This window comes from Scyliorhinus torazame, chromosome 18 (genome assembly GCF_047496885.1).
Source record: "Scyliorhinus torazame isolate Kashiwa2021f chromosome 18, sScyTor2.1, whole genome shotgun sequence".
NCBI lineage: Eukaryota > Metazoa > Chordata > Chondrichthyes > Carcharhiniformes > Scyliorhinidae > Scyliorhinus > Scyliorhinus torazame.
Window position 1 is genome coordinate 2752860 of NC_092724.1, and position 19583 is coordinate 2772442.

Here is a 19583-nt window from a genome sequence, read left to right on the forward strand (position 1 = left end):
CGGGCACTGTGAACGGGCACTGTGAATGGAGTGGCATTGTGAACGGGCACTGTGAATGGAGTGGCATTGTGAACGGGCACTGTGAACGGAGTGGCACTGTGAATGGAGTTGCACAGTGAACGGAGTGGCACAGTGAACGGAGTGGCACTGTGAGCGGAGTGGCATTGTGAACGGGCACTGTGAACGGGCACGGTGAATGGAGTGGCATTGTGAACGGGCACTGTGAACGGAGTGGCACTGTGAACGGAGTGGCACAGTGAACGGAGTGGCACTGTGAACGAAGTGGCACAGTGAACGGGCACTGTGAATGGGCACTGAACGGAGTGGCACTGTGAACGGAGTGGCACAGTGAACGGGCACTGTGAACGGGCACTGTGAACAGAGTGGCACTGTGAACCGGCACGGTGAGCGGAGTGGCACTGTGAACGGCGTGGCACTGTGAGCAGAATGGCACTGTGAGCGGAGTGGCACTGTGAACGGGCACTGTGAACGGGCACTGTGAACGGGCACTGTGAACGGAGTGGCACTGTGAACGGGCACTGTGAACGGAGTGGCACTGTGAACGGGCACTGTGAATGGGCACTGTGAACGGAGTGGCACTGTGAGCGGAGTGGCACTGTGAACGGAGTGGCACTGTGAACGGGCACTGTGAACGGGCACTGTGAACGGAGTGGCACTGTGAACGGGCACTGTGAACGGGCACTGTGAACGGAGTGGCACTGTGAACGGGCACTGTGAACGGGCACTGTGAACGGAGTGGCAATGTGAACGGCGTGGCACTGTGAGCAGAATGGCACTGTGAGCGGAGTGGCACTGTGAACGGAGTGGCACTGTGAACGGGCACTGTGAACGGGCACTGTGAACGGGCACTGTGAACGGGCACGGTAAACGGAGTGGCACTGTGAACGGGCACTGTGAATGGAGTGGCACTGTGAACGGGCACTGTGAACGGAGTGGCATTGTGAGCGGAGTGGCACTGTGAACGGGCACTGTGAATGGGCACTGTGAACGGAGTGGCACTGTGAACGGGCACTGTGAACGGAGTGGCACTGTGAACGGTCACTGAACGGGCACTGTGAACAGAGTGGCACTGTGAACGGAGTGGCACTGTGAACGGGCACTGTGAACGGGCACTGTGAACGGAGTGGCACTGTGAACGGGCACTGTGAACGGAGTGGCACTGTGAACGGGCACTGTGAACGGGCACTGTGAACAGAGTGGCACTGTGAACGGAGTGGCACTGTGAACGGGCACTGTGAACGGAGTGGCACTGTGAAAGGCGTGGCAGTGTGAACGGCGTGGCAGTGTGAACGGCGTGGCACTGTGAATGGGCACAGTGAACGGGCACTGTGAACAGAGTGGCACTGTGAACGGAGTGGCACTGTCAACGGGCACTGTGAACGGAGTGGCACTGTGAACGGAGTGGCACTGTGAACGGGCACTGTGAACGGGCACTGTGAACGGAGTGGCACTGTGAACGGGCACTGTGAACGGGCACTGTGAACGGGCACTGTGAACGGCACGGTGAACGGGCACGGTGAACGGAGTGGCACTGTGAACGGGCACAGTGAATGGAGTGGCACTGTGAACGGGCACTGTGAACGGAGTGGCACTGTGAACGGGCACTGTGAATGGGCACTGTGAACGGAGTGGCACTGTGAACGGGCACTGTGAACGGAGTGGCACTGTGAACGGGCACTGTGAACGGGCACTGTGAACAGAGTGGCACTGTGAACGGAGTGGCACTGTGAACGGGCACTGTGAACGGAGTGGCACTGTGAACGGAGTGGCACTGTGAACGGAGTGGCACTGTGAACGGAGTGGCACTGTGAACGGGCACTGTGAACGGAGTGGCACTGTGAACGGAGTGGCACTGAGATCGGAGTGGCATTGTGAACGGTGAGGGGAGTGGCACTGTGAACGGGCACTGTGAACGGGCACTGTGAACGGAGTGGCATTGTGAACGGAGTGGCACTGTCAACAGGCATTGTGAACGGAGTGGCACTGTGAACGGAGTGGCATTGTGAACGGGCACTCTGAACGGGCATTGTGAACGGAGTGGCACTGTGAGCGGAGTGGCATTGTGAACGGGCACTGTGAACGGGCACGGTGAGCGGAGTGGCACTGTGAACGGAGTGGCACTGTGAACGGGCACTGTGAATGGGCACTGTGAGCGGAGTGGCACTGTGAGCGGAGTGGCACTGTGAGCGGAGTGGCACAGTGTACGGAGTGGCACTGAAAACGGGCACTGTGAACGGAGTAGCACTGTGAACGGGCACTGTGAACGGAGTGGCACTGTGAACGGAGTGGCACTGTGAACGGAGTGGCACTGTGAACGGAGTGGCACTGTGAACGGGCACTGTGAATGGAGTGGCACTGTGAACGGAGTGGCACTGTGAACGGAGTGGCATTGTGAACGGTGAGGGGAGTGGCACTGTGAACGGGCACTGTGAACGGGCACTGTGAACGGAGTGGCACTGTGAACGGGCATTGTGAACGGAGTGGCACTGTGAACGGAGTGGCATTGTGAACGGTGAGGGGAGTGGCACTGTGAACGGGCACTGTGAACGGGCACTGTGAACGGAGTGGCACTGTGAACGGAGTGGCACTGTCAACAGGCATTGTGAACGGAGTGGCACTGTGAACGGGCATTGTGAACGGAGTGGCACTGTGAGCGGAGTGGCATTGTGAACGGGCACTGTGAACGGGCACGGTGAGCGGAGTGGCACTGTGAACGGAGTGGCACTGTGAACGGGCACTGTGAATGGGCACTGTGAGCGGAGTGGCACTGTGAGCGGAGTGGCACTCTGAACGGGCATTGTGAACGGAGTGGCACTGTGAGCGGAGTGGCATTGTGAACGGGCACTGTGAACGGGCACGGTGAGCGGAGTGGCACTGTGAACGGAGTGGCACTGTGAACGGGCACTGTGAATGGGCACTGTGAGCGGAGTGGCACTGTGAGCGGAGTGGCACTGTGAGCGGAGTGGCACAGTGTACGGAGTGGCACTGAAAACGGGCACTGTGAATGGGCACTGTGAACGGAGTGGCACTGTGAACGGAGTGGCACTGCGAGCGGAGTGGCATTGTGAACGGGCACTGTGAACGGGCACTGTGATCGGGCACTGTGAACGGAGTGGCACTGTGAACGGAGTGGCATTGTCAACGGAGTGGCACTGTGAACGGGCACTGTGAACAGAGTGGCACTGTGAACAGAGTGGCACTGTGAACAGGCACTGTGAACGGGCACTGTGAACGGGCACTGTGAACGGAGTGGCACTGTGAACGGGCACTGTGAACGGGCACTGTGAACGGAGTGGCACTGTGAATGGGCACTGTGAACGGGCACTGTGAACGGGCACTGTGAGCAGAGTGGTACTGTGAACAGAGTGGCACTGTGACCAGAGTGGCACTGTGAACTGGCACTGTGAACGGAGTGGCACTGTGAACTGGCACTGTGAACAGGCACTGTGAACGGGCACTGTGAACAGAGGGCCACTGTGAACAGAGTGGCACTGTGAACAGAGTGGCACTGTGATGGGGCACTGTGAACGGGCACTGTGAACGGGCACTGTGAACGGAGTGGCACTGTGAACGGGCACTGTGAACGGAGTGGCACTGTGAACGGAGTGGCACTGTGAACGGGCACTGTGAACGGGCACTGTGAACCGGCACTGTGAGCAGAGTGGTACTGTGAACAGAGTGGCACTGTGAACTGGCACTGTGAACGGAGTGGCACTGTGAACAGGCACTGTGAACAGAGTGGCACTGTGAATGGAGTGGCACTGTGAACGGAGTGGCACTGTGAACGGGCACTGTGAACGGGCACTGTGAACGGGCACTGTGAACGGGCACAGTGAACGGGCACAGTGAACGGAGTGGCACTGTGAACGGGCACTGTGAACGGAGTGGCACTGTGAACGGAGTGGCACTGTGAACGGAGTGGCACTGTGAACGGGCACTGTGAACGGGCACTGTGAATGGAGTGGCATTGTGAACGGGCACTGTGAACGGGCACTGTGAATGGAGTGGCATTGTGAATGGGCACTGTGAACGGAGTGGCACTGTGAACGGAGTGGCACAGTGAACGGAGTGGCACAGTGAACGGAGTGGCATTGTGAACGGGCACGGTGAATGGAGTGGCATTGTGAACGGGCACTGTGAACGGAGTGGCACTGTGAACGGAGTGGCACAGTGAACGGAGTGGCACTGTGAACGAAGTGGCACAGTGAACGGAGTGGCACTGTGAACGGGCACTGTGAACGGGCACTGAACGGAGTGGCACTGTGAACGGAGTGGCACAGTGAACGGGCACTGTGAACGGGCACTGTGAACAGAGTGGCACTGTGAACGGGCACGGTGAGCGGAGTGGCACTGTGAACGGCGTGGCACTGTGAGCAGACTGGCACTGTGAGCGGAGTGGCACTGTGAACGGAGTGGCACTGTGAGCGGAGTGGCACTGTGAACGGAGTGGCACTGTGAACGGAGTGACACTGTGAACGGGCACTGTGAACGGGCACTGTGAATGGGCACTGTGAACGGAGTGGCACTGTGAACGGAGTGGCACTGTGAATGGAGTGGCACTGTGAACGGCGTGGCACTGTGAGCCAAATGGCACTGTGAGCGGAGTGGCACTGTGAACGGAGTGGCACTGTGAACGGGCACTGTGAACGGGCACTGTGAACGGAGTGGCACTGTGAACGGGCACTGTGAACGGGCACTGTCAACGGGCACGGTGAACGGAGTGGCACTGTGAACGGGCACTGTGAATGGAGTGGCACTGTGAACGGGCACTGTGAACGGAGTGGCACTGTGAACGGGCACTGTGAACGGGCACTGTGAATGGGCACTGTGAACGGAGTGGCACTGTGAACGGGCACTGTGAACGGAGTGGCACTGTGAACGGGCACTGTGAATGGGCACTGTGAGCGGAGTGGCACTGTGAACGGAGTGGCACTGTGAACGGCGTGGCAGTGTGAACGGCGTGGCACTGTGAATGGGCACTGTGAACGGGCACTGTGAACAGAGTGGCACTGTGAACGGAGTGGCACTGTGAACGGGCACTGTGAACGGGCACTGTGAACGGAGTGGCACTGTGAACGGAGTGGCACTGTGAACGGAGTGGCACTGTGAACGGGCACTGTGAACGGGCACTGTGAACGGATTGGCACTGTGAACGGGCACTGTGAACGGAGTGGCACTGTGAACGGGCACTGTGAACGGAGTGGCACTGAGATCGGAGTGGCACTGTGAACGGGCACTGTGAACGGGCACTGTGAACGGAGTGGCACTGTGAACGGGCACTGTGAACGGAGTGGCACTGAGATCGGAGTGGCACTGTGAACGGGCACTGTGAACGGAGTGGCACTGTGAACGGAGTGGCATTGTGAACGGTGAGGGGAGTGGCACTGTGAACGGGCACTGTGAACGGGCACTGTGAACGGAGTGGCACTGTGAACGGAGTGGCACTCTGAACGGGCATTGTGAACGGAGTGGCACTGTGAGCGGAGTGGCATTGTGAACGGGCACTGTGAGCGGAGTGGCAATGTGAACGGAGTGGCACTGTGAACGGAGTGGCACTGTGAACGGGCACTGTGAATGGGCACTGTGAACGGAGTGGCACTGTGAGCGGAGTGGCACTGTGAGCGGAGTGGCACTGTGAACGGGCACTGTGAACAGAGTGGCACTGTGAACGGGCACTGTGAACGGGCACTGTGATCGGGCACTGTGAACGGAGTGGCACTGTGAACGGAGTGGCATTGTGAACGGGCACTGTGAACGGGCACTGTGATCGGGCACTGTGAACGGAGTGGCACTGTGAACGGAGTGGCATTGTGAACGGAGTGGCACTGTGAACGGGCACTGTGAACAGAGTGGCACTGTGAACAGAGTGGCACTGTGAACTGGCACTGTGAACGGGCACTGTGAACGGGCACTGTGAACGGAGTGGCCCTGTGAACGGAGTGGCACTGTGAATGGGCACTGTGAACGGGCACTGTGAACTGGCACTGTGAACGGAGTGGCACTGTGAACGGGCACTGTGAATGGAGTGGCACTGTGAACGGAGTGGCACTGTGAACGGGCACTGTGAACGGGCACTGTGAACGGGCACTGTGAACGGAGTGGCACTGTGAACGGAGTGGCACTGTGAATGGAGTGGCACTGTGAACGGAGTGGCACTGTGAACGGAGTGGCACTGTGAACGGAGTGGCACTGTGAACGGACACTGTGAACGGGCACTGTGAACGGGCACTGTGAACGGAGTGGCACTGTGAACGGAGTGGCACTGTGAACGGAGTGGCACTGTGAACGGGCACTGTGAATGGGCACTGTGAACGGAGTGGCACTGTGAGCGGAGTGGCATTGTGAGCGGAGTGGCACTGTGAACGGAGTGGCACTGTGAACGGGCACTGTGAACGGGCACTGTGAACGGGCACTGTGAACGGGCACTGTGAACGGAGTGGCACTGTGAACGGATTGGCACTGTGAACAGATTGGCATTGTGAACGGGCACTGTGAACGGGCACTGTGAACGGAGTGGCACTGTGAACGGAGTGGCACTGTGAACGGAGTGGCACTGTGAACGGAGTGGCACTGTGAGCGGAGTGGCACTGTGAACGGGCACTGTGAACGGAGTGGCATTGTGATCGGGCACTGTGAACGGAGTGGCACTGTGAACAGAGTGGCACTGTGAATGGGCACTGTGAACGGGCACTGTGACCGGGCACTGTGAACGGAGTGGCACTGTGAACGGAGTGGCACTGTGAACGGGCACTGTGAACGGGCACTGTGAACGGGCACTGTGAACAGAGTGGCACTGTGAACGGAGTGGCACTGTGAACGGAGTGGCACTGTGAATGGGCACTGTGAGCAGAGTGGCACTGTGAACAGAGTGGCACTGTGAACGGAGTGGCACTGTGAACGGAGTGGCACTGTGAACGGGCACGGTGAGTGGAGTGGCACTGTGAATGGAGTGGCACTGTGAACGGGCACTGTGAACGGGCACTGTGAACGGAGTGGCACTGTGAACGGAGTGGCACTGTGTACGGGCACTGTGAACGGGCATTGTGAACGGAGTGGCACTGTGAACGGGCACTGTGAACGGAGTGGCACTGTGAACGGGCACTGTGAACGGAGTGGCACTGTGAACGGACTGGCACTGTGAACGGGCACTGTGAACGGAGTGGCACTGTGAACGGACTGGCACTGTGAACGGGCACTGTGAACCGAGTGGCACTGTGAACGGGCACTGTGAACGGAGTGGCACTGTGAACGGAGTGGCACTGAGCGGAGTGGCACTCTGAACGGAGTGGCACTGTGAACGGGCTCTGTGAACGGGCACTGTGAGCGGAGTGGCACTCTGAACAGAGTGGCACTGTGAACGGAGTGGCACTGTGAACGGGCACTGTGAACGGGCACTGTGAACGGAGTGGCACTGTGAACGGGCACTGTGAACGGGCACTGTGAACGGGCACTGTGAACGGGCACTGTGAACGGAGTGGCAGTGTGAACGGGCACTGTGAACGGAGTGGCACTGTGAACGGGCACTGTGAACGGGCATTGTGAACGGAGTGGCACTGTGAACGGGCACTGTGAACGGAGTGGCACTGTGAACGGGCACTGTGAACGGAGTGGCACTGTGAACGGACTGGCACTGTGAACGGGCACTGTGAACGGAGTGGCACTGTGAACGGACTGGCACTGTGAACGGGCACTGTGAACCGAGTGGCACTGTGAACGGGCACTGTGAACGGAGTGGCACTGTGAACGGAGTGGCACTGAGCGGAGTGGCACTCTGAACGGAGTGGCACTGTGAACGGGCTCTGTGAACGGGCACTGTGAGCGGAGTGGCACTCTGAACAGAGTGGCACTGTGAACGGAGTGGCACTGTGAACGGGCACTGTGAACGGGCACTGTGAACGGGCACTGTGAACGGAGTGGCACTGTGAACGGGCACTGTGAACGTGCACTGTGAACGGGCACTGTGAACGGGCACTGTGAACGGGCACTGTGAACGGGCACTGTGAACGGAGTGGCAGTGTGAACGGGCACTGTGAACGGAGTGGCACTGTGAACAGAGTGGCACTGTGAACGGAGTGGCACAGGCCTTTGGAAGGAAAGGACAGTAGAACCTTAAAAGGAGCTAGAGAGATTGACTGGAAAAGGATCCAGGCAGGGAGTTACCTAAATAAAAACTGAAATAATAATAATCTTTATTGTCACAAGTAGGCTCACATTAACACTGCAATGAAGTTACTGTGAAAATCCCCTGGTCGCCACATTCTGGCACCTGTTCGGGTACACTGAGGGAGAATTCAGAATGTCCAAGTCACCTAACAGCACGTCTTTCGGGACTTGTGAGAGATACCGGAGCACCCGGAGGAAACCCACGCAGACACGGGGAGAACGTGAGGACTCCACACAGACAGTGACCCAAGATGGGAATCGAACTCGGGTCCCTGGCGCTGTGAAGCAACAGTGCTAACCACTGTGCTACCGTCCCCGTGAGTCAAACTGCCGTTAGATGAGAAGCAGGTGGGTGAACTTGCGGCATGGGTTGGTACCTGGGACTCGATGTTGTGGCCATTTCGGAGACATGGATAGAGCAGGGACAGGATTGCTTGTTGCAGGTGCCGGGGTTTAGGCATTTCAGTAAGCTCAGGGAAGGTGGTAAAAGAGGGGGAGGGGTGGCATTGTTAGTCAAGGGCAGTATTACGGTGGCAGAAAGGACGTTTGATGAGGACTCGTCGACTGAGGTAGTATGGGCTGAGGTTAGAAACAGGAAAGGAGAGGTCACCCTATTAAGGGTTTTCTCTTGGAAAGAGCACCCGACCCAAGGTCAACACCTCCACCCTATCCCCATAACCCAGTAACCCCACCCAACACTAAGGGCAATTTTGGACACTAATGGCAATTTATCATCGCCAATCCACCTAACCTGCACATCTTTAGACTGTGGGAGGAAACCGGAGCACCCGGAGGAAACCCACGCACACATGGAGAGGATGTGCAGACTCCGCACAGACAGTGACCTATAGAAAAGCCTTTTCTGTAGGCTTCTTAAAAGTTCCAGAGATGTAGAGAAAAGGATTGCAAAGATGATTCAGGATAGGAGCGAAAGCAACAGGGTAGTTGTTATGGGGGACTTTAACTTTCCAAATATTGACTGGAAACGCTATAGTTCGAGTACTTTAGATGGGTCTGTTTTTGTCCAATGTGTGCAGGAAGGTTTCCTGACACAGTATGTAGATAGGCCAACGAGAGGCGAGGCCATATTGGATTTGGTACTGGGTAATGAACCAGGACAGGTGTTAGATTTGAAGGTAGGTGAGCACTTTGGTGATAGTGACCACAATTCAATTACGTTTACTTTAGTGATGGAAAGGGATAGGTACATCCCGCAGGGCAAGAGTTATATCTGGGGGAAAGGCAATTATGATGCAATGAGGCAAGACTTAAGGTGCATCGGATGGAGAGGAAAAGTGCAGGGGATGGGCACAATGGAAATGTGGAGCTTGTTCAAGGAACAGCTACTTCGTGTCCTTGATAAGTATGTACCTGTCAGGCAGGTAGGAAGTGGTCGAGCAAGGGAACCGTGGTTTACTAAAGCAGTCAAAACACTTGTCAAGAGGACGAAGGAGGCTTATGTAAAGGTTTTATCGAATTTACAGTGCAGAAGGAGGCCATTCAGTCTCTCGAGTCTGCACCGGCTCTTGGAAAGAGCACCCTACCCAAGATCCACACCTCCACCCTATGCCCAGAACCCAGTAACCCCACCCAACACTAAGGGCAATTTTGGACACTAAGGGCGATTTAGAATGGCCAATCCACCTAACCTGCACATCTTTGGACTGTGGGAGGAAACCGGAGCACCCGGAGGAAACCCACGCACACACGGGGAGGATGTGCAGACTCCGCACAGACAGTGACCCAAGCCGGAATTGAACCTGGGACCTTGGAGCTGTGAAGCAATTGTGCTATCCACAATGCTACCGTGCTGCCCTAAGGAAGCACAAGGATCTGTTTTGGGGCCACTTCTGTTTGTCATTTTTATAAATGATCTGGAGGAGGGCGTAGAAGGATGGGTGAGTAAATTTGCAGATGACACTAAGATGAGACATGAAGGTTCAGTTAGGGCGCTCGAGAGTTACAAGTTAGCTAGGAAGTACCTAAAGAGGAAGCCAAGAAGAGCCAGGAGGGGACATGAAAAGTCTTTGGCAGGTAGGATCAAGGATAACCCTAAAGCTTTCTATAGATATGTCAGGAATAAAAGAATGACTCGGGTAAGAGTAGGGCCAGTCAAGGACAGTAGTGGGAAGTTGTGCGTGGAGTCCGAGGAGATAGGAGAGGTGCTAAATGAATATATTTTGTCAGTATTCACACAGGAAAAAGACAATGTTGTCGAGGAGAATACTGAGATTCAGGCTACTAGACTAGAAGGGCTTGAGGTTCATAAAGAGGTGTTAGCAATTCTGGAAAGTGTGAAAATAGATAAGTCCCCTGGGCCGGATGGGATTTATCCTAGGATTATCTGGGAAGCTAGGGAGGAGATTGCTGAGCCTTTGGCTTTGATCTTTAAGTCATCTTTGTCTACAGGAATAGTGCCAGAAGACTGGAGGATAGCAAATGTTGTCCCCTTGTTCAAGAAGGGGAGTAGAGACAACCCCGGTAACTATAGACCAGTGAGCCTTACTTCTGTTGTGGGCAAAATCTTGGAAAGGTTTATAAGAGATAGGATGTATAATCATCTGGAAAGGAATGATTTGATTAGAGATAGTCAACACGGTTTTGTGAAGGGTAGGTCGTGCCTCACAAATCTTATTGAGTTCTTTGAGAAGGTGACCAAACAGGTGGATGAGGGTAAAGCAGTTGATGTGGTGTATATGGATTTCAGTAAAGCGTTTGATAAGGTTCCCCACGGGAGGCTACTGCAGAAAATACGGAAGCATGGGATTCAGGGTGAATCGGCAGTTTGGATAAGAAATTGGCTAGTTGGAAGAAGGCAAAGGGTGGTGGTTGATGGGAAATATTCAGACTGGAGTCCAGTTGCTAGTGGTGTACCACAAGGATCTGTTTTGGGGCCACTGCTGTTTGTCATTTTTATAAATGACCTGGAGGAGGGCGTAGAAGGATGGGTGAGTAAATTTGCAGATGACACTGAAGTCGGTGGAGTTGTGGACAGTGCGGAAGGATGTTACAAGTTACAGAGGGACATAGATAAGCTGCAGCGCTGGGCTGAGAGGTGGCAAATGGAGTTTAATGCAGAAAAGTGTGAGGTGATTCATTTTGGAAGGAATAACAGGAAGACAGAGTACTGGGCTAATGGTAAGATTCTTGGCAGTGTGGATGAGCAGAGAGATCTCGGTGTCCATGTACATAGATCCCTGAAAGTTGCCACCCAGGTTGAGAGGGTTGTTAAGAAGACGTACGGTGTGTTAGCTTTTATTGGTAGAGGGATTGAGGTTCGGAGCCATGAGGTCATGTTGCAGCTGTACAAAACTCTGGTGCAGCCGCATTTGGAGTATTGCGTGCAATTCTGGTCGCCACATTATAGGAAGGATGTGGAAGCATTGGAAAGGGTGCAGAGGAGATTTACCAGAATGTTGCCTGATATGGAGGGAAGGCTGAGGGACATGAAGCTGTTTTCGTTAGAGAGAAGAAGGTTAAGAGGTGACTTAATTGAGGCATACAAGATGATCAGAGGATTGGATAGGGTGGACATTGAGAGCCTTTTTCCTTGGATGGTGATGTCTAGCACGAGGGGACATAGCTTTAAATTGAGGGGAGATAGATATAAGACAGATGTCAGAGGTAGGTTCTTTACTCAAGAGAGTAGTAAGGGTGTGGAATGTCCTGCCTGCAACAGTAGTGGACTCGCCAACACTAAGGGTATTCAAATGGTCATTGGATAGACATATGGACGATAAGGGAATAGTGTAAATGGGCTTTAGAGCAGTTTCACAGGTCGGCGCAACATCGAGGGCCGAAGGGCCTGTACTGCGCTGTAATGTTCTCTGTTCTATCTATGTTCTATTTTGTTTATTATCCAGGAATTAGTTGGTCCAGCGTGTCTAGCACAAGACTTCAAATGTGTGGTGTTCTCAGAATGTTCCAATACCTCAAAGGGGTGTTCCTTCCTACTGTGTAGTTGAAACGCTACTCTGAGTATTTGTTACCAGCCATTGCCAATAGCCGAAGCACCAAAGGTTCCTACGTTTCTGGTTAAGGTCATTCAATCAACCTACTTGGACTGGTCAAAAATATGCTTTTCGTATTTGAGCGTGCAGATCTTCTCCAGCAGTTAGGGAATTTGTTACGCTGGAAAGTGAAAGTGTAAGCAGCACACAAAACTGTTTTCTCACTGCAGTGTTGTTTTTAAACCCAGCCTAAATTAGACAGATTGCACAGGGTGACTGGAGGCCAAAGTGAACTGATAGATCAGTACAATATTGCAGATTTAAATGTATAAATATATTTATTAAACTACAATATTCAGTATTTCTGGAACTTGTTCTTCCATTCGTACTTTTTTATGTGGAAAGATTTTTCTTTATATTTAGAGTACCCAGTTCATTTTTTCCAATTAATTGGCAATTTAGCATGGCCAATCCACCTACCCTGCACACCTTTTGGGTTGTGGGGGTGTCACCCACGCAAACACGGGGAGAATGTGCAAACGCCACGCGGACCGTGACCCAGAGCCGGGGTCGAACCCGGGTCCTCGGCGCAGTGAGGCAGCAGTGCTAACCACTGCATCACTGTGCTGCCCCTTAATTAAATAAGGCACTTGTTTTAGTCATTTACCCTGTGTGGCTGGATGGCAGAATGTAAAATCAGCTTATTGCACAAAATTACAAATATTCACATTGAAAACAAACTCCCAGGTGATCATACTGAACTAAATTCCAGACTACAAAGTGGCTCTGGTGATGAATACTTGAAATGAAATGAAAATTGCTTATTGTCACAAGTAGGCTTCAAATGAAGTTACTGTGAAAAGCCCCTAGTCGCCACATTCCGGCGCCTGTTCGGGAAGGCTGGTACGGGAATTGAACCGTGCTGCTGGCTGCCTTGGTCTGCTTTCAAAGCCAGCGATTTAGCCCTGCCCTCACAGTCAAGGACACAACAGTGTGACATTCTTTGGGTGTTGTTTGTGTGTGTGTGTGGGGGGGGGGGGGGGGGGGGCATTGGGAGTAGGGTGAAGAGAGGTAGGAGAAAATAATCTTATTTTATTGTTAAAAGCTATTGCTTTTATTCTTTTCAAATGGTCACCCTTCTCTTTTCATAATTAATAGCAGGGCTATGTTTTGTCTGCTCCATTTAAAATAGAAAAAGGGATTAGAAAATAATTAACAGAAGCTAATGGTATTTCAAATGCTTTGAAAAATTAACAAATTATTCTTGAAGAAAGTGTACAGAATATATGTGTAAAAGCAAAACTAACAAATCTGAACTCTTATCTTGCAAACACGTGAATGCATGACTGCCAGTAAATATTTCCCAATGTGTGGGCAGGGCAACTGTTGCACAACATTTTTGAAGTCAATGTGTCTGCATCATGCACCGTAATTCAACAAATATAAGTTCCACTTGAATTTAAAAACACACACCCTGTTAATTTATGAAAAATAAATACATCACAGACACTGGGTACCACCTACACCTCTTACACCAGTTTCTAACTCACGGTTTATAGAACATTGAGTCTTTCCAAAAACCTTTCTGTCCGATATGGATTGCTTCCTCCAATTGTGACAACAAACCTGTTCAGAACTCAGTATGGTTTTTAAAACCACACCAGAGGCATGAAAGATCTTAGCAGTCACCAATACAAGGAACTCACTTTTTCCCACAGGTACTTGCAATTGGGGCAGCCATTTGAGCAAAAATACATTTGCTTGACATTGCACAATGTCAATACCTCGATGTTCAACGGTTTTGAACAAGATTTTAAAATATGGCTTATTGATTTCAACAGCTTCCCTAATCAGTGGGAAGATTCCGAGCAGGCGAGTGGTACTGGACGTGCTTTCCTCACTCACGCCATTGCTACTTTTGCCATTCCTGTGCTATTTACAATGGCCAACAGGTGAGCGCAAGACGCGGGTATTGTTCCGCCACTTCAAAGTTGGAGACAACAAAATAGGGCAATGTAAGTTTAAAACATAGGAAAATGCCATTTGGCCCACTGAATCGGTGCCACTAGTTCTTTACGAGAACGATGCAAAACTAATCCCACTGCTTCATCACCACAGCACCGTGTCTTCCTATGCTTCAAATTTGAGTAACAAAGCATTTTAAGGTCATATGGCTTTCTGTGTAAAGAAATTCCTCTTCTCAATCTCTTAGTGACAATTTTAAGTTACTGACTTATTGTCACTGTCTCCCAACTAAAGGAAACAGTCTTCCCCTCTTCACCCTCTCAAAAGCTGCCAGAATTTTAAAAAGCTCTAATAATTATTTTCTTAGCATTTGCTATTCCAATGGAAAAAATATTTTGTTTCTCATTATTATTATTCTGAGTACCGTCCTGTTGAATCTAAACTAGATGCTCCTGGTGACTTTAATATCCCAACAGGAGACTGATACAGCAAATGATTTATCAGATTAACATGTATGAATGAAAACATTATTATTGCCATTTAACTATCTGTTCACTTATATAATAATAATCTTTATTATTGTCACAAGTAGGCTTACATTAACACTGCAATGAAGTTACTGTGAAAAGCCCCCTAGTCGCCACATTCCGGCGCCTGTTCGGGTCACAGAGGGAGAATTCAGAATGTCCAATTCACCTAACAGCACGTCCTTCGGGCCTTGTGGGAGGAAACCGGAGCACCCGGAGGAAACCCACGCAGACACACGGAGTACATGCAGACTCCGCGACACAGACAGTGACCCAAGCCGGGAATTGAGCCTGGGATCCTGGCGCTGTGAAGCAACAGTGCTGACCACTGTGCTGCCTTAACCTGCAAATTAAAGCTACAAAAAACAATTTTTTTGTTTTAAAGTTTAGAATGGAAAAATATTTTTAGGTGCTGACGTTCACTGCATCGAGCAAACATGAAGTCTGATTTAGTGGTCATATTTGTTAGGCTGGATTTTCCAAAAGGGGCTACTGCGAGTAGGGCAGGACGTCCGTCTGCCACAGACAAACCCCATGACCACGGACCTCTGGCCCAAGATGAGAAGGAAATGGGAGACAGTCTCTAGCGAGGTGTTGAGCCAGACTCAGGTTGAGGTTTGCTTCAGCCGACCTCTGGGAACCACAAACTAGGCCTTCGTTAAAATCAATTTTGGCGGCTGTCCGGGGTCCGATGCCCTGCATCACTTTCAGAGTTCATTCTTCCAAAGACCTAGAATGCTGAATATAGAATTTAACCGATGGCCCCAGCGAACAAATTGGGCAAATGGCCACAAAATACAGCAAAAGCAGTATTTCTCTTGCAAAGATTTCATGCTTGCACGTGGTTGGATGGTTTACAGGTCATCAGATTCTCACATCCGGAGCTTGGCGAGTGAAATGGAATGGGGGAGCAGAGGTGTTTCACAATGGGGGAGCAGATTCTCACATCCAGAGCTTGGCGACTGAAATGGAATGGGAGAGCAGAGGTGTTTCACAATGCACTTAAGATCCCACTGATGTCGGCCCAAATGTGCTGGGGAAAAAAAATCAGTGGAAGCCCGGGCAACCAATTGTGACTTTTATATAACTAAATATCTTTATTCTGTTCATTGTGCATTGCAGCAACAACACAAGGGGGCAAGAATACCTCATTTTACTCTGTCTGACAAATCATCAAACTATTTTTTAAATACACCATTTCAGTTTCATTACAACTTCCTGTTAGAGAATTCCGAATCGATAAAGTTTTGCAAACAGTTCCACTTTTAACTGGGTTTGACATGTTACCTGTGTCATATTGAGAAGTTCAAACATAGTAGTGCCCTCGTCCCCACCCCCTCATCAATAGCAGGACTGAAGTCACTACACAAATGATTGCAGACAAATACATAAGAGTCACACAGTTTGACATGCTCCCAAATGAGCAGGAAGCCTTCACTTTCTTACTGCCCCTAAAGCACACTCGCTCCAATTTTATCTGAGACCTTACACAAAGAATTGAGTAATTAATTTATTGTCAAATTCATGGTAGGACAATTCTTTCCAGAGTGTATCAACAGAGAACCATGTTTCTGTATTTTGCCAACAAATTGCAAGATGAGAACTTCAGACAATACTAAAATCTTAAGAATATAATAAAACACCTCATAATGTCGACCTTGAAATTGTTTACTACTGAAAGATACTTTGGAGGAATAAGTTAAGTTCAGCAGGCAAAATTAGGATTTTATTTTGGTCTAGGTAGCAGGTGCAGTTCATCTTCAATTGGAGCTTAAAAAAATTCCCATTGTTTCAAAATAGAACCAATTACTCACTCGATAACCACTCCTGACAATATAGGATAGTTCTTTTTAACAAAAAAATCCGACATGCTTAAATTACAACTGCTCTAGTTGGACAAGCTGTGTAAACAGCAGAGTACAGATAGTGCTCTGGCAAAATGAAACCCAAAGCAGCGAACCACAGCATCGGAGGTAAAAATGTGAATGTTACCTTGTTGAAAAGCCTCCAAGCGGATTCTATTTTATCACACAAATACATTTGGGGCGTGAGTTCCATTCCAAGCAGTGCTAAGAAATACAGAGACATACAGCAGCTCTAATAGGTACTGCCGTGAACTTCATGTTCACAAACACAAACGAAGAGGAGAAGGAATGAGAATGCTGGCCGGCTCCTCCTTTCTTCGACTGTCGTCCTTATTTGCATATCTGACCAGGGGTTAGTCATCAGTCTGGCTTAAAACTTCCTTTGAGGAAGAGAGTATTTACAGGAAATGATGCTCATTGGTGAGCAGAATTACCGTCAGTCATCTGCAAATTACTGTAAACTGCCCAGTTTAACCACCGCAACACTGTAAGCAAATTGGCATGGACAACGTTCTCTAAAATGTTATTAGAAAATATTTTGGGTATATACTTGCAGGTATATTATTTTTCCTTGCTATCTTTAAATTATTGAAAAACTGCTTCTTGTCATTTTGCCAATATCTAACACAATAACTAATTGGGCGACAGTATTTTCTTGCTCATTCACAGCATTAAGAAATGAAAAATAATTCCAGTAAGTTAAAATAGTAAATTAAATAAAGAAAATAAAAACTTGTATTTATATAGCACTTTTCCTAACCAACAGATGTCTCAAAGGGTTTACAGCCAGTAAATCACTAGTTACTGTTCTAATGTAGGAAATAAAACAGCACAGGTAGTATTTTTTCAATTCAAATCAACAGATATGTCAAGTTAAGCAATTTCAAGATAAAAACAGACTATAAATTTCAAAGCTGCACTGAATAAATTCATAGCTGAAACAAACAATTTCAATTTACTTTAGTAATGTATATTGCAGTGTATCGGTAACAAAGAAACTGAATGTGATAACAAGGACCACAGGGGATCACTAATCAATATCTCTGTGGGGCCTGTAGAGTAAGGGTTCCCATGGTCGCGGTCGGAGGCCCACCCAGCTAAGACCCGTTAGTGAGCTCTTTAAATGCTGCTCCCAGACCCGGATGGACAGTTCCGTTAGTCCCGTCCTGCGACATTTGTATTGTATGCTGCAGCAGCGGCCTTATCAGAGACTTCCCGTACCAGCCTCCCCGAACAGGCGCCGGAATGTGGCGACGAGGGGCTTTTCACAGTAACTTCATTTGAAGCCTACTTGTGACAATAACTGATTTTCAGCTTTTCAGTTAAAATAAACCTGTTAGCCTTCTTCTTAGTGTCTCCTGGATTGCGACATTGGCGACGAGTAACAAGTACAAGATTCTGGACCGCCTTCCTTGAGACTCCGGAAAAGAACAAAGTTCAAGAATATCCCGGAAATGTCTCTCTTTGCAAAAGACGAGCCATATGATGCGGGCATAGAGGACTGGCCAGTATACCAAAAGAATGCGCTATTTTTTTTGTGCTAAAGACATAGAAGGTAACGACCAACACAAGTTAATCCTTCTGGCCACTTGTGGAGCCCCAACATTTGACATCATTAAGAGTTTGGCGTACCCAGCAGCCCTGGTCTTAAAAACCTCTAATGAACTGGTTGAGTTGGTGGTAAGCCACAATGATCCAAGACCATCGACAATTCTCCAGCATTACAGATTAACATGGCTGGAAGGATCCCGAGAGAATCTGTGATGGAATTCCTGACCAGGCTCAGGAAACTGGTGAAACATGATGTATGGGCCATCCCTTCCTGAGATGCTACGGGACTGATTGGGATGCGGGATAAACAACGTCACGACACAGAGAAAGCTACTAGCAGAACCCACCCTAGACCTTAAAAGAGCCACAGAACTGGCGTTGTCCCTGGAGAATGCCCGAGAAAGGATCTCAGGGACTTCAAGGGTCAGCCTCTGGTAGTGTGCTCAGTGTTGGGCAGCCCCCGTATAGAAAGACCAGTTTCCCCGTCGAGAGCACTCACGTGCCCCAATCACAGCACTCAAGAATATAGATGGACGGCCGATAAATCCCAGAAATATTAGGGAAGCTTTCCCAGAGGACTTCAGGGAACAGTCACAAGGTTGCTGTACCTGTGGCTGAAACACACGCCCAAGGCAAGGCTGCCAGAATCGACAGTATGCATGCCGCCCAGGCCAGAAGCCAGAGTATTGTCAGACCCAGGCCATACAAATTCATTAGAACAGGATGAAATGATAGTTAAACTGTGTCACCACCCCTAAGGTTGCCCCAATTAGAATCAAACTCCAGGTCAACGGTCATTCCCTGGAAATGGAAGTGGACACAGGAGTCGCCGTTTCCATTATTGGGGAACAGTTTTTCATGTGTCTTAAAACAGGCATCGTGGCACTGGGCCTGCGTGACACCGGGGCCAGGCTGGCCACGTATACGGGGAACTTCTACAGATTGTAGGAACCACTGTAACTCTGATTATCCTGGGCAGCAGATGGTCCGACTCCCTCTGATAATCGTCTGGGCAGAGACTGGCTTCAAACGATCCGTTTGGACTGGCAGCAAATTGTCAGAATGGGAACAGGCAGTCTACACGAGGTCATCGGAAAATACCCCAAGGTACTTCAGGAAGGCCTTGGTAAAATCAAGGGAGCAAGGGTAAAAATCTATGTAGACCCCAATGCGCTACATAGGTATTTCAGGGCATGACCAATCCCCTATGTCTTGCTCACCAAGGTGGAGACAGAACTCAAGCGATCGGAGAGTCTTGGCATCGTACGCCTGTTGCAATTTCCGGAATGGGCCGGGCCAGTAGTCCTGGTCCTCAAGGCTGACAAGTCGGTCTGCCTTTGCGTGGACTATAAACTAACTGTTAACAAGAGCCACCCATCTAGACCGATATACAAAACTGACAGGAGTCCACACTTTTAGCTTAATATGACCCAGAAAATATGTAACTATCAGTGCCCGTAAGGGTTTGTATGAATACACCCGCCTGCCTTCTGGAATCTTGTCGGTGTGCACCATTTTCCAGTGCGTAATGGAAACTGTTC

General features: G+C 50.3%; 1 protein-coding gene across 2 annotated transcripts in view; it reads right to left on the reverse strand.

Moving 5' to 3' along the window:
• The window catches only part of sbno2b (strawberry notch homolog 2b), a 313687-nt gene that overhangs the window by 149537 nt on the left and 144567 nt on the right, over window positions 1-19583 (reverse strand). The window contains exon 1 of one of the 2 annotated variants that reach the window (XM_072482060.1): window positions 16619-16769. The exons of the other annotated variant lie outside the window; for it this stretch is intronic. Coding sequence (XP_072338161.1) covers window positions 16619-16714 — 96 coding nt within the window. The 5' untranslated portion in view covers window positions 16715-16769. Of the gene's footprint in view, window positions 1-16618; window positions 16770-19583 lie in introns of those variants that run through there. 2 annotated transcript variants of the gene reach the window in all.